Source organism: Pleuronectes platessa, chromosome 7 (genome assembly GCF_947347685.1).
Source record: "Pleuronectes platessa chromosome 7, fPlePla1.1, whole genome shotgun sequence".
In the NCBI taxonomy this organism is placed as follows: domain Eukaryota; kingdom Metazoa; phylum Chordata; class Actinopteri; order Pleuronectiformes; family Pleuronectidae; genus Pleuronectes; species Pleuronectes platessa.
Window position 1 is genome coordinate 5,070,352 of NC_070632.1, and position 15,776 is coordinate 5,086,127.

At 42.2% G+C, this 15,776-nt stretch overlaps 1 protein-coding gene and 1 long non-coding RNA gene across 2 annotated transcripts; both read right to left on the minus strand.

Annotated features, from left to right (window-relative positions):
• Positions 1-824: 824 nt before the first annotated feature.
• On the minus strand, positions 825-5,736 carry LOC128445083 (uncharacterized). Its single transcript, XR_008339243.1, has 2 exons — positions 5,481-5,736; positions 825-934 (listed from the first exon to the last, which is right to left on the minus strand). It is a non-coding gene; the product is annotated as an uncharacterized LOC128445083 (long non-coding RNA).
• A 3,742-nt stretch (positions 5,737-9,478) lies between these two features.
• Positions 9,479-15,776, minus strand: e2f4 (E2F transcription factor 4). The gene is made up of 11 exons (XM_053427197.1): positions 15,600-15,776; positions 13,639-13,748; positions 12,706-12,867; positions 11,293-11,336; positions 11,137-11,201; positions 10,875-11,063; positions 10,662-10,722; positions 10,345-10,482; positions 10,014-10,061; positions 9,838-9,882; positions 9,479-9,668 (listed from the first exon to the last, which is right to left on the minus strand). The coding sequence occupies exons 1-11, from the start codon at positions 15,765-15,767 to the stop codon at positions 9,553-9,555; spliced, it is 1,146 nt and encodes a 381-aa protein (XP_053283172.1). The 5' UTR covers positions 15,768-15,776; the 3' UTR covers positions 9,479-9,552.

Below are 15,776 nucleotides of genomic sequence, written 5' to 3' on the forward strand. Positions count from 1 at the left end.
CCTCGGGTTGTTGCGGTAGACCCAGCGGATGGCCTGTGATTAGTGGCAGCCAAGAAGGTCGACCTATCACATGTGTTTAGAGACGACAGGAGGGCCAATGAGAAGTTTTTGTGAGCCTCCTCTGGCTCGCAGGATTAGTTGGGATCTAAAAGAACAAATATTTTGGGTAGGGAGTGAGTTTTCACGTTCAAAACTGAACTGATCCTGAATGGGGGAAATTAAGAACGTAAGAACCAGTTAAACCCATTCTCTCTCTGGTCAAGTGTGTGTGTGTGAATGTGAACAGCTTCACACTATGAACTACAACTCACTGGTGGTGTCTTGTGCAAAGAAGTTCAACTTCCCCAAACATTTCTGGGAAACACATGGAAAACTTCCCCCACGATAACATTTGGTAAAAGTTGAGAAAGACAGAAAACCAGCCGGGTGGGCCTGGAGCCTCCGGAAGCGTTCGAGAAAAATTAACAAGATCTTTGTACTTTCTGTCTGAGAAACTAATATCAATGCATTTTACATGTGTCTCATTGTCTCCAACCATAATAAAACTGGAATGTTTTTTATAATATTCTCAAAGTAGCTAAAACAGAGCTTTTTTTTGTCTTTAATGTGAAGGAATATGTCTGTAGTATAAAGATGTAAATGATGTTTCAAATAAGTTGGATTTAAACTTCTTCAATCATTTAATATCTCTCTATATGACTGAGATAGGATATATCTCTTTATTTCCTCTATCTGTGTGCATGTGTGTGTGTGTGTGTGTGTGTGTGTGTGTGTGTGTTTGTGTTTGTGTGTGTGTGTGTGTGTGTGTGTGTGTGTTGTCTTACCTGATCCAGTTGTATGAGCTGGGGATAGGCCCCAGGCATCTGGATGGCGATCTTCACTATGTCCTTCTGCTGTGGCATCTTGGCACCTTGTGATTCCACCACTATGTAAACTGCTGATGACAAAAAGAGAAGAGAGAGTCAATATGTTGTTTATTTTTTTTTTATTCCTGTTCATCAGGAGCCTTTCATGAGAGAAGGATGTATAGACAGTGGGAAATTAACTGCATGTATAAACTCTTACTGACCTGTAAACACTACAGGTCACATTAATTTATTTATACACACATTTCTCTATCACACGTGATTCACACTCTGACCCATCAGCGCAGACTGGAGGAGACTGGGATCAAACCACCGACCCCTATTAGGTATTCTCCAGTTCAGGTTCTGCAAACTGAGTCGAGCTTCACTGGACTTTGAGTTAACAGGTGAACGTCTCTTCGTGCAGCAGAGGTGGAGCAGCTTCAGGGTTCTGAAGCCTGAGCCCAACATTGGTCTTTACTTTTAGCGGTTTAATAACTGCAGGTCACTGTTGCAGATTCATAAAGAAAACTGCAACCAGCATCTCTATGGACCAAACAACAAGCCCATTCCAAACAGGCGGGTTTAGAACACACACTGAACTGGAGCCGTCTCTGTTCAGCTCATAGATTTCACCTGGGCTGTGCTGCTCCTGCGTGAAAACCAGTTAACTCACCAGTTTAAAAACCTTTCCACAGGAGCAGTTTCTCTTTTAGTGTGAACCGAGTCTGTTTATCGGATGAATGATTCACGTCAGTCCGAGCGACTGTCATTTTCAGTCCTGAAGTTGTAGAACACCCTGTTCCTCTTTCCCTGTGTATTTATGGTGTAGTGAGTAAAGCTGAGATGACCTAGCGCTGTCTACACATGCACTTTGGATCACACACACCCCTTCCCAGCTCACAGACACACGTCTCCCTCGGCCTTCAGACGAGCATTCCCGGAGGATACACAAGACGCTGTTGTTGTGCTCCCAACCCTTCCCCCTTCCCTCGTCCTTCTCCCTCACTCTCGCCACATGGAAACAATACAGTTGGATGTAAATTCTTCTGTTTCACTCGGCAGCTCACACTGAGAGAGAAGAGGTTGAGCTTGTGCCTGCTTGTGCTCGGTGTGATTAATAGACCCCACCCTCTGCAGGATCTCTTTGGAGAGCTGCTCTGTGAAAGAGAGACAGACCTCCGGGTTTCAAAGCAACGCTCAGAGGCCTCGTGTCTCTCCTGGTGCAGGGCGCCTTCACAGTGGGGCGAGAGAGCAGGGAGGATGATTCTGATCAACAGGAGAATGTTTGTTTGTTTGTTTGTTTGTGTGTGGATAATTTAGACCCGAGGGAGAAGATAAACCCTGAGGTGGTGAGAGAATTCCGGTAAACTGCTGCAGCCGAACGTCAACTTCTCTCCACGAAACGACAACAACAGTTTGCAGACTTAATCCTGAGGAGATTTAGGGGATGTAGGTTTGTTCTCGGGCAGATTATGAGTCAGCGAACACAAGGGCAAACTGGGTAGATGCATGTCCGGTCTCTGCAGCGACAAAGACGGTCTGTGGTTTTTAATCTGGGTGTGTGTCAGTCAGAGCTGTGGGGCCCTATCAGCTGAACATCAAGTTATCGGTTTGGATACACTACACAGAGAGACCAACAAAACCAGTTCTACATCTGGGAGACAAATCTAACATTAAAAAATAAAAAAAATATATTGTGTTGGCCTTCGTTTGGCCAAAGATTTTCAAGATTTCTTGGAGTGATTTTTTTTATAAACCTGGAATCATAAAACACAGGCTGTGCCCCCCCCCCCCGCGCCTTACGAGCCAGTAGGAGTTTGGATCAGGGTTCGATGAAGAGACCAGACAAACGACAGGCGGCCCACAGCTGAGTTTACTGTTGGATGGTAAGAGAGTCTGAACAAACTTGTGTTGGTGACTGTTAGTTAATGGCAGCAGTTGTGTTAATGAGAAGGGAGGTGATGAGACAAATTACTTTAATTACAAGAAATATCAAAAGGAAGATTTTAAGAGCGCTTCACTCGTATCAAAAATTGTAAATGCTATTTCCCACGAATGAACTAATTTCCCATGTTTATGTTTAACTTTTTGAGACATAAATGTGTTTATTTTCTCAATTAAAACTCTATACATTTGGTTGTATTTGTGCTTTTTCTATTTTCTTCTAGTTATTTATGCTAAAATAATGATATTTATTGATGATAACATGGAGAAAAGATATGCATTAAGGCCTCAATTGCATTTCTTTCTCATGAAGGTTTAGTAACTGTAATAGTCACACATACTCGAATGCAGGGCCAATATATGGGGTCAAAGGTCATCACGGTTGAACTCCATGCAAAGCCACGCAGTGATTTGTATTTCCACAAAATATAGAATTGGATTCCTTTCTCACAGCGATTGGAAGCAAACAGGAAGGCGATGGTTTGCATGTGTGTGGCGGTGACCTGAGGTCGAGACCTTCCAGTATGAGAGAAATGTGTCCTCAAGTACAGGAAAGAGAAAAAACCATCATGTGGACACAGTTATAAAGATTAATAATTTCTTGCCTCATATCTCACTACCAGCATTATAGACCTTTTTCAACAGGAGACACTTTGACATGTCACAGTAGGAAAACCACAGGTATGAGTGAGTCACTAATAAAAGGAGTGATGACTATCTTTAATCATTATTGATGTAACCAGTGGCTGCTGAGCGTTTCCCCCTGTAACCGGACAAAATGTCTGCTGCTTTTTCTGCTTCTCATTCAAACCAAGTCAGATCCAACTGTCCTGAGAGTTAAAACATTCCAGTGGGGCCGATTTGCAGCCTCCTGGATTCACCCACAGTGACAACAGAGCTCTATTAGCCTGAAGTCATCACGACGGGTCTGTACATGCTGCAGGCCTCATCTGAACACCGTGTAGAAGTCACTGACATTCTCTCTTCATCAAGATAAATAACCAACTGAAGAATCACACCTCGAGCCTCCTCTCATTTCCTCAAAAGAAGAAAACCAACGAGCCGTGTGTGAAGTGTCGTAACCTGAAACTGACACATTAAATGAATCCAATACGATTCTGTGCACTTTGAAGGAATCACGTGTCAAACGGGTTTCTGCTCTGTTGAAATACTGCTGATCAGAATGGAAACGTGAAAGTAATTCTCTGTTTCATTTAGTTAAATCCGCAGAAGATGCAGGGGAGTTTTAGTTTGCTTTTGTCTCAGTGTTCACAGAGGTTAACCACTGTGTGTCAGTGTCAGTGTCTGTACCTGTCTGTGGCAGCTGAAACCTCACAGTCTGTGTTTGCCTCTCGGCCCTGAAACCAATAGTTTGAGAGCAATTTAAGGTAAATGGTGCTCATCTGTTTACTTCCTGTAAAAACTAATAAGTAGTCAAAAACATCACCTTTCACTTTTGGAAATGAACACAATTGTGTTATTGACCATATTACATTTTATAAGTAATTACCTTCAGTTTTTATAGACATGTAAGTGAGATAGAAATGTGAGATGGTTTTGATCCTCTAGACAAATCAGGACACAGGGAAGAGTTTTACTGTTAGTACACTGATAATAGACTGTCAAGTATTTCTGTTTCACTCAGAAATACTCTCGTAGTAAACTCTAAAAGTTTCGATCACTTTAAACTCCAAACAGATATAAAATGAATATTTTTCTCCCAGAGTTCAGCAGTTGTCAGTGTCTGAATTCTTCTCTGAGCGGTTTGCTTCATTAGGCTTAAAACCACAAGCACGGCCGGAGCTTTTGTTAGTCTGCAGACCCAGTGTGAGTCTCAGACCCCCCGGACTGACACACTCCCCCCCCTGCCTGTGTGTGTGTGTGTGTGTGTGTGTGTGTGTATGTGTCTGTCTGTCTATGTGTGTGTGGGAGAGAGAGAAGGGGGAGCTCTCAGCTGCCTGAAATTCCTAACCTGACAGGGTAACACTCAGACACACACAAGCATATATATATATATACACATTTATATACACATGTACACACACACACGCATATATACACACATATATATACATACACATTTAGGTACAAACTCATATACACATGGATACATATTTATGCTTATGTATCATAGATATTGTGTACACACACACACACACACACACACACACAGGCATATGAATATATACACATTTATGTATATATATATATATATATATATATATACATTATATTCACACAGATCTACATGAGTGTATATGCATATGTACATACACATATATGCACATCTAATACACATGTAGACACTCACACACACATACATGTGATGATTTATATGCATATTATGGACACACAATCACACACACACACATCCCACACAACTAATATAAAAATAAATACCGAATTACTACCACAGAAGAAAAGAGGTAAAATACTGTGTATCCACAAAGTATCGAACAGTATTTACAACAATGGAGTAGTTTTAAATCTTGTGCTGCAGCAAATTGTGTTCGATCCCAAAAGTTCAAGCTGAAGTTGTGTTGAAGATAAACGTCTTGAACGTGTGTTTGTTATTTAAAACAGATTTTAAAGCAGATTTTAAAGCTGATTTCCCACAGAGGGTCTGGAGCCCTTTCTTTTAAACGAGCTGTTCTCGAGTTCTCTCCAGTTTGAGTGTCGGGTCCTTACCTGGAGAGAAGAGACGAGTCGAGGCTACTGTCCTGCAGGAGCCGCCGCGGCCGGAGCCTCGAGCATGGGAACCTGGATTCCGCCTCCAGGAGGAAGAAGCTCAGGAGTGAAACGTGAGTTTTCCTCCCGGACTCATCGGAGGAGTTCGGAGCAGCAGCAGGGAAAAGTCCTTGTTTCGAGTTTCCAGCAGAGATTAGGTCACTTTAAAGTTCCGGGTTGGTCCGAGTCGTTCACGCGAAGGTTTGAGTGAAAGCAGCCGGATTGTAACATCTTTTCCGGTAGTGACTTTCAAAATAAAACCAATTTGGGTACTAGCGTGTCAGCGTGGGAATAAAAAAAACACGAAAAAAGAAACAGGTCTACACATTCATTCCATTGCATTCGATTAAACTCTTAATTATCTGTGACACAATGTACTTCCAACCCTTTCTTTGCTTTACCTGTATGATCACCACTATATAAACACATGTATTACACGAGCGACACAGGGCTTTTTATTTTGAAAGACGTGCGGAAGTGCTCTTGCTGCTTGCTCTGAACTAAACTAAAGTTTCTTCCAAGTTTCCAAGAAGTTAGCAGATGAATTCATTCAAAGTTCCGGGTCGGATACAGCTGGCTGCAGCTGCCCCCTGCTGTTCCCCTTTGTCCCACAGCTTTGACTTCTTCAAACTGGGATTTTCACTGTTTCTATTTTAATGAGTTATAAAATCAGGCCTGAATTATTAACTCAGGCCTGTTGGAACCTTTAGTAGCCTTCCTGTTCTGCTGAAGTGCCCTTTAGCAAATCACTAACATCCAACAACACAAAGATACCACCAACCAATGTCTTTCTCTGCAGAGACATACAACTTCTTTACTTTTATATGCATATAACGTGTTTGCACATATATTATAATGAACTGGTTGTTTTAAAACTCTCCTTATAGACACTGGGTGGGTGGGGTTGAATCTGAGAGTTGACAGGAAGTGAGATTGGGGTGGGACAGGGAAGGACATCTCACATAAGGGCCTACTGGGGAAATTGACTTTTCATGGATGCATACAGTCTGTGGTGATTTACATTACATGTAATGAAGCCATTCCATATGCATAAGGGTTTAAAGACTAAAAGCCACATGGATGAGGTGCAGGGCAGCGTCCATATTGAGGATTTGATTACACAGCAAGTTATCCAATGGAATTTAAATATAAAGGCCCATTCAAGAGTAAAGAAAACAACAATTAGTACAATTTAGATGAATCACACTAGTGCAAACATCACTTGGATTATTTAATATTCAATTTTTGCCAATAAATTCCTTTCATGTAAATCGTACCCACTGAACCTTTAAGTCAAAATGCAGCCTCATCCACAGGAGGGCTGTGTGACGTCAGCTGCAAATGACGATTGTCTGACTCACAATTGTTCTTAATTGAAAACAACAATCAAGCACACAGACTCACAACCACACACTCTCAGGAGAAAGCTAATACACAAACGGAAGGATTTATAATAAGTATTTGTCATTTGTTGCGACTCAGTTTCCTTGGAAAAGCAGAAAATAAAATGTTCTCATCTGTATCTCTTCACGAGGTTGTTCATACAACCCATTTGTCGTTATATTTTCAACTTCTCTTTGTGTAAGATATTCTCCTCAGCTCGATGTAAACATATGCAAATGTATCAGCTCAGTTTTGCTCATAATTTATTGATTAGAAAAGGAAACCAGCCAGTACATAAAGATTACCAAAGAGTTTATTCTGTATCATTTGATGCAATTACATCTTAACAATAGTGAGCCTGTTTAAAAAAAAAAAGAACAGTCCGTAGGTTTGAGTCTCAAGTGCCACAACAGGGACGTGATCCATCCCACCCAGGACTGCTGAACTCCCCGGCTGCTCAGTGACCGGCTGCTGGGAGGATGAGCTGCAACCAGTCGATCCACAGTGATGTAAAGTGCAACGATGAGACCGGACGCTTCCGTGAAGCAGATTTCTTGTGGATAAATCCCTTAAAACTTTTTAGGTGTAGCCCCGAATTAGTAGCAACGATAATATATCTAGCAGGTATAAAAAATAAACGCTATTCTATACAAGCAGTAGAGAAGGATATACACAGTACATACACACACGTTATCCTGGGGCAAAAAGATAGGATATTATTGAACGAAGGGATTGGACAGGAGAAAGCACCGTACTAAGAAGAATTATCTGGATATTGTACAGTTTGACTCGTTAGAGCTCTTCAGCCGTCCCCTGCACAGAGCGAATAGGAAAAAAAGAGATTTAAAGCAATAAGCATGAAAACAGCGCACACTGGGAAAAAAGGAAAAACCTTGAGAGAGGGAGTTGTGCCAAATATACAAAAGAACTGGATCGTTTTTAATGACTCAGTAAAAATACATACATGTCATTTTACATACAGACGAACTGAGTACAATGGTAATCATATACATACTTTATAGTTGAAAGACAAACGCCACAAAACGCCTTTGGGAAAGGGGAAGAAAAAAACGTGTGTAATCCTGTGACGAACACCAGTTACATATAAATCTGAGCCAATGAAAAATCGGAAAGGGTTTGATAGGAACAGTGCTGATGCAAAATGAAACTGACAGCATGCTTACTTTTATATTTTTATAATCAACCTCTATTTGAAGAAGGGCCGATATCGGACCAGTTAAAGAACATGATCATAAAGTCATAATGAGACAGTTCTTTTTTTTAAAACATCTTGATGACCTTAAAAAAATGTTTGATTGGAAAAATGGTAATATTCTAACCCCCCCCCCCCACCCCCAAGCCCTGCAATTTCTTTTTGGTCCGTGGCTTGTTACGTTATAAAGTTAATTGGCTTCAATAGTATCAAAGATTCTCCTTCTTTTCACTTTGGCACTGGAAATCAAAGCCCCGCCCAGACAGGCCTGGTGTTACCATCCGTCCTGAGTGAGGTGTCTCCAGATCACATCCCTCAAACTAACATTCGGAGGTTGGCCACATTCTTTTAATTGCTTGAATTCCGATGTGTCCTGGGCCACGTGTGAGGGACAGCCTCCCTGCTGCCTCTGACCTGCCACAGCTTCATAACGAGATAGGTATTTTATGCTTCTGAGCATCTCAGATGTAATTTGCTTGTATCCACCGCCACAACTCCAACACTGATCACCACAAAATTTCTTGAATGGGTAAAATCTTTCTACATAGCTGCAGACATTCATTCATCCAGTCCCTCCTAAGGGCCCGGTCACCTATAAGCCAACGTATCAATATGTGCGAGCGACGGGGCGATTCAAATGTTCCACTTTGGTGAAATTTGACTTCTGCTGCTCGCCACCAACACACAGACAGATTTCTCGGGACAGATCCTAAGACCAGATTTGCACAGGGCCAAAGACCAGCACCAATATTTAAAACAAAGCACTTCTTACGTACAGTATGATCTTCTGCATCTGGCACCTATCGCTCTGCTTGTGTCATTCATAATATTACAATAATCTTGCGTGCTGGTTTTACAAAATATATATTCTCTATGTACATGAGGACAGTGCATATTTCACCAGCTGTGTTTGGACTCGTTTCAGCCACGTGGGAGCAGCTGCCAGGTGATAAAGGCCATGCTCCGATAGGTTCTCTCTCTTTTTTTTTGTTTTTTACCTGGAGGTGTCTGACTCAGTACAAAACAACAAGCAGGCACACAGACTCACAACCAACCGCATGTAAAGGAAGCTTACACACATTCGCTCACGAGAAAGCTTATAAACAAACATAAGGATTTATAATACACAAGAATCCAAAAATAGAATTATTTGTCATTTGTTGTGACTCTGTTTCCTTGGAAAAAGCAGTGAATAAAACGTTTTGTTCTCATCTGTGTTTCTTCATGAGGCTGTACATCGAGCTCCTGTCTGATGAAGCTCAGCTTGAGCTCACCCTGCAGCACAGACGTGTCCTTGAAGGCTCATCAGATCGTGTTGGCTTCCCTGCACCGCCTCTTACCTTCAATGTCAGTGAGAGGGGGGGGGGGGGGGGGGGGACTGAAGGTAGATCAGAATGTAAGGGCAATGGTTGCCCACTCTGACAGCAATCTCAGGGGTCAGAGGTTGAGAATGGGCACGTCGAAGAGGTCGGACAGGCCTTCTGTCTCGTCCAGGATGTATATGTAGTCGTGGTCGCTGGGCGGAGGCGACAGACGGAGGAGCGGCGAGAACACTGCAGGTGAAACCGACAAGAGAAAGAGATGAGACGCGCAAGATGCATAAAAAGAAGCCTTGTGCAGAAACGTATTCAATAGCCTCTTTGTTACACGGATTATATATAAATACATCTTTACAGAGCAAGTCATTTGCTGCACCATCAGTGTGCCTGTAAGCAAACTTACCCTCTGATGACATCAAGTCGTCCAGCAAATCTCCGCTCAGGATCTCTGTGAGAGAGAGAACAAGACTGAGTGACCATTTTTTAAAACCCTTCAATCTGCAGCACTGAGACGATGTGACAAAAGAAACTGCTCAGTCACTCGAGGAGAGAATATAGAAAAACTTAAGATATGGTTACCTCTTGTTGGATCAAACATTTCTGAGAAGTCTTTGGGGAAATCCAGTACTAGAGGGTTAAACAGAAAGGTATAGGTGTTAGTTTTTGCAGAAATGAAAATCTTTATTTTACAGAACAACTGCATTTATGTTTACATTTGACCTAAATAATTTTGTAATAATAGTATTTTCTTAATCAAGTTCTATAGGTTTGTTTTTCTTGTAGGTTTTCTTGCACACACAGTGTAAAAGTAAAAAAAATACCCCTTATCGTCATCATCCCTACCTCAACAATATAAAACTTCAAGTCTTAAGAACAGATGTCACATGTTCAGCACCAAGCAAAGACTTACATTCAGATGGATCCGACTTTATTGGTTCAAACCCTGCAGAGGCAGAGGAGGATGCAGATCCATCCAACGAGGCAGACGACTGAAGCTGCTGAGTGACCGGACCTGTTGTCGGGCTGAGAGGCGTCGTGCTCGTCACTTCTGAAATAAAACAAACGCCAGACAACACGCTGTAAACTACTATGGTAACGGTAGAGCCTGATATCGTATTACAATTACAAATGATTCCGTTTAAAACACGACAAAGAATGAATAAAGAAATAAGGAGATTTGTTCTGAGGCTGTAAAAAAAACGTAGTGAAGTCTTGACAGGCCCCTACCTGTCACTGAGTCTGCGGCAGAACCAGGTTTTGTAAAAGGGACTGGAGCTGATTTAGGGACCTGCAGGGTGGAGAGAGGAGGGAAAAGTCAAAACAAGGCCTAATGATAATAATAAGTTACAACACTTAACAATCCTCTTTACGGCCTCAATAAAGAAATATGTTTAAGAGCTAAAGTACTCAGGGTGAGAGATGGGTAAGAATCGTGTGGACCTTGGAGGCAGCAGTGGCCGACTGGGAGGTAGGTGCTGGTGCTGGGAGGCTCTGAAGGATGTCATCTGGAGGAGGGACAGGCAGAACAACAGGAGAGGCACTTGACGGGTCCTTGTTGACCAGCAAAACCTCGATAGGACCAGATGAACTCTTGAGACGGATCTGGTATTTCCTCTGCCCATTGAGGACCTGGACACAGACACTGGGTCAGTGACACGAGACAAAAGAAGTGGACATGACACACTGAGCACTCCACACTTACAGCTTCTGGTATGGGCACCTCTAGTTGTGTGCCGATGGGAGCACGAATAGCTAGAAGTGTGTCGCCTGCAAAGAAAGACATGATGAGTTGTGATAATCGTCAACGCATGGGACAGAAATGAGAATGAAAAGAGATCATTTGATCGATGAAAAATACCTTTAAAGGATCCACAGAGGTCTTCATGTTTGATATATGCCATAGTATACACGTGTTAAGGTTCCAAGCAACAACACAGTTGGTCAAAAATACAGCTTTGCACTTCATATGATGAAAGGGAAAAAAATGCCAGATTGTTTTCATCAAAATCCATGAAATAATCTCTGAGAAATCAATGAAAATATTGAATAACTTCCTCTCTTACATGAACAAACTAAATCTTAAATCGGCCCTATGATCAGGGGTCCGGCACTCCATAACATTATGGATTCTTCCCTCCAGTAGTTTTTACTCAATCTTGCTTAGACACCAACAAACAGACAGGGCAGAACCCCTGCCCCCCCCCCCCCCCCCCATGACTGAGTTTATTAAGGCTCTGAATTGAGTCTCTAGTACGAGTCAAGCTTCAAGAAGAGTCCTCAAGTACCAGTGCTGAAACTAAACGCCTAATTCGGCTCCTCTCTGCCTGTTAAACTCTTTTCTCAGGTTCCAACATGAAATAACTCTGATGACATCATTCAGGGTTATTTTCCTGAGACTTCATTAAGCCTCCTCCAGGAGCACTGAAGTCCAATTACAGCTGTGTTTACGAGTCATACTCTCCATGATTTGTACGAGTTAACTGAGTGACGTGCATCTTTAAACGACCGGGACAGGGAGCTGGCAGAATCTGTGTGCATGTAATGCCTCTGATGATCCACTACGAGACGCCAGATGGGGTTGAGATTGGATACGTTCCTCTGATGGTCATCATGTCTGTCGTTGCTCTGTGCCACCAGCCACGAGTAGATCTTTAACAGCAGACAACTATCATGAGCACAGTGAGGACTTCACGACTACATGTTTGCAAATGTGTTCCCACAGTTTGACACGGTTGTCCTGGTTCATCAGGAGCACTTTATCCCTGGGATCAAATTGACTGTGGGTTCTACTCAGAACAATAAAAGACCGAGGCTGAACGTCAGTACCTCAGGTCCTCTGCAGTCAGTAATCTGCTTCTGCTGCCAGTGACATTTATGAGCCTGTAAATTCACTGCATATTTTCCACTAACAGGTGAAAATGACAGTACTATATTTGTCAGATGTGCCTTTATTACAGCTGACACATCTCCACAAATGCTCACAAGAATGATATCTGTGGCTCTGGAGGAAAGAACAAACCTGGCGATGTCACGATAGTTGTGGTAGAAACACAAATGTTGAACTAATCTTTTAAGGCTACGTACACACAAAAAGTTGTATTTTTAAAATGCATTTTAAAACCTCTGTGTGGACCGAGATTGTTTTAGTTTCAAACCTAAAATCTATTAGTATGATTGTAGCCTAAATTCATGACTGATGAAGCCATCACATCCAATAAGTGCCATCGGATACATCAATAGACTCCTAAAGACAGTGTGCAGTGAAGGATATGGACTATTGTTGGAGTCATCTGTGACGTTCTTGATGCTCTGCTGGACCCAGACTCTCTGCTGGTCCAGCTCGTTTTCCCTGAGAGCCAGATCGTCTAACTCTGCCTTCAGATCAATCAGCTTATCGGCGATCTCCCTGGTGTTACAGCCTGGACCCACACCCCTAAAGTACAAGAGACAAACACATGGTCATGTACGGACAACAGACAAAGTACATATTCACACACACTCATGGACACACTGCTCAATCATTAATAGAAGTTTGTAGATATAGCTGCATTAAGAGGGGGCTTTCTTTCTGACTAATATGAAGTTACTTGTGATATAACGATTGCTTCAAGGTTTCTTTCATAAACTATAACAACAATTTCCCTCATTCTCTTTCTTATCTAAAAAGGCGCATGTGCTGCACAATGAGATAATCGTTCGTTTCATATTATTCACACTAGACCCAGACAGATTAATCAGTTGACTGAAGAGCAGCTGATATGAGCCTTTCACAGACAAATCTGTATCAGCTGGTGGTATCTGTGTTTCTTCGTATCTATAAGTTTATGGCCAACTTTAGAATATCAAGCCTCCATTACATCTCTACGTCTTCAGTTCATAGGAATCACTGCTAAATTGTTAAGTAAATATATTGGCTGGTGAATCAGTATAAGTTCTCTACTACCCAAATGGGCATTGGCCCCAAAAATCCCCATCAGTCGGACTCTAATCCAAACTCTTCTGTTCAAAAGTCATTTCTCTATAACTCAGATATAGTCAAGCGATCATGCACATGTTTAAATTCACAATTAACAATTAAAATGTGCATCATCTGTTGATGGAGGGAAAACAAAGTAATTCTTTTAGATCTCGTGTTGTCTGTCCTAGTTGGTCTTCCCAGGGTAGTTATGGAATGATTTGACTAAACAATGCACAGTGGACTTACTTCCATTGGATGCTGTTCTTGGACTTCTTCTCTATGAGTCCTATCCCCTCCAGCACATTAGTGATATCGTAAATGCGTCGTTTCTGCCGCACTGCCAAGGTGTCTGCAGCCTGAGTGACGGGACAAAAGGAAATGTAAAGTACACTAGAGATTACTGCAATCTCCTTCAGCAGACTCAGAACTACGAGAACATATAAAGAAGGACGGCTGTATCCGTGCCCACAAGTTCAATGCCAAACAACCCCGGAAAATAAAAACCCCACCACCCAACCTCTTGGAGTTTAACAAACTAATGATAACCATGCTGATAAGTCTCGGTTTTGACAACAGGCCCAGTGGGTGAAAAAGCCACAAACCTGCTGAATGAAAGCTAATTATAAGTTGTTGTTTTTTTATTCAATAGTTTACATAACATATACTTATTCATTAATGCAGAAAATATAGACTCGCTTCAGTGTGGCTGTGGGAGTCTCAAGTGAGAGGCAATGTAATTAAAATCAATATACATTCCAAACCCTTAATTATACAGAGACTTCCATGAGAACTCTTTTGTGAAAGTCATTACGGAGTCTAAAAATTAATTTTTATGGAATTATCAAATCAATCACCTGACGTTTGAGTAAATATCTGATAAAAGAAAGTTAATCTCCCTTCTGCCTGTGTTTTTGTTTCATAATTCATTCAACTGTGTTATAACAGTTTAAAATGACCGTGTCTTGTACGGGAAAAAACCCAACAGCCCACAAGTGGCGGCTGGAGCTTCATTGTTATTAGCAACGCAAAGTGCCACCACGAGTGTCAGCAGCCATGAGGCCAATCTGTCCGCCCAGTCACTGAGGTCACAGTGAAAAGGAAACGGTTCTGTTATGTCAAGTAATGCTTGGCTGCTCAAGCTGCCATCTGGTTCTCTGGTTCTGGCAGAGAGAAAGAAAACAACATGGATGGCTGTGTTTGATAAGAAAAGCTGCTATTTATACTGAAATTTGGCACCTGTCTTATTATTATTATTGGTTTTATCTCCAATTATATTACCATTATCAACTTTGTTGCTCTGTTATTAAACCATTGCTTTTTTGTTGTTGTTCCTTTGTACTTTGTGTTGAAAATTAATCTATGAATTACGTTACACTAATAATTGTTATGTTTTGACAAATCTAGGATTCAGACAAAACCCTATTTTAAGGCGAATTAAATATTTGAGGCTCAGTGGCACTGGCTGCGAAGGGAGTAAAGCATGAATATGTTATTATATACAAACAAAAATATAACTAAAGGGTTTATATGTTATATATGAATAATAATGTAACTAATAGGGGTGTAAAGTGTTTATATGTTATTTTATATAAATAATAACGTAACTGACAGGCTGCTCAGAGAGATAGATGATAGTTTAGAGTTTGGATAATATCTCAATAGTCTATTAAAAGGATAATGTCCTGCAGATTATAGTGGAAAGACTCATCTTATGTCACCTAATGCACTTCGGACTGGAACATGAATGCGGTGTCGTTCGAATCACACGCTTTTTGAGTCACCATACCCATCGGGCACGAGCTGTTAAATGATCTTGACGTCGTGAATCAGGGAAGAAGTTGTTCATGTGTGAAGATGCAGTCGCGTTGGCTTCACACGGGTCGACTCACAAAAGATGACCCACTTCTTACCCTCGGGGTCTGCGGGGGGCAGAGTGGGGAAAGTTCACCGGTTTCCTCAAAGTTCGCTTCACGACCCGTCTCCGCTGCACCTCCACGCGCGTGAAACCACCGGTGTTCAGTATGTGATCTTTAAAAATGAACCCAGCTACCGAGCAGCGAGTAAAAGCCCATTCAAATTAGCCTGTCACACGGCTAGGCTAGGCTAGCGGGGCGAGCTAACGAAAAGTGCATGTATCCGAACGACAGCGCCGGGGCTCATGTTGACATGTGCTAGCTAACAACAAAGACTCCGGGCTCCATGCTCACCGCCTTCAGGTCCAGAACCCCGTCCTTCGCCTCCTGGAGCAGCGTCACGAACTTGGTGGTGAGCAGACCCAGGCTCTTCTCGTGCCGGCTCGGGGTCGGCGGCTGCAGCGAGTCCCCCGCTGCCCCCGGCTCGCCGCGGCTACTGGCCGACTCCAGCTCCATCATCATCCGGGACCA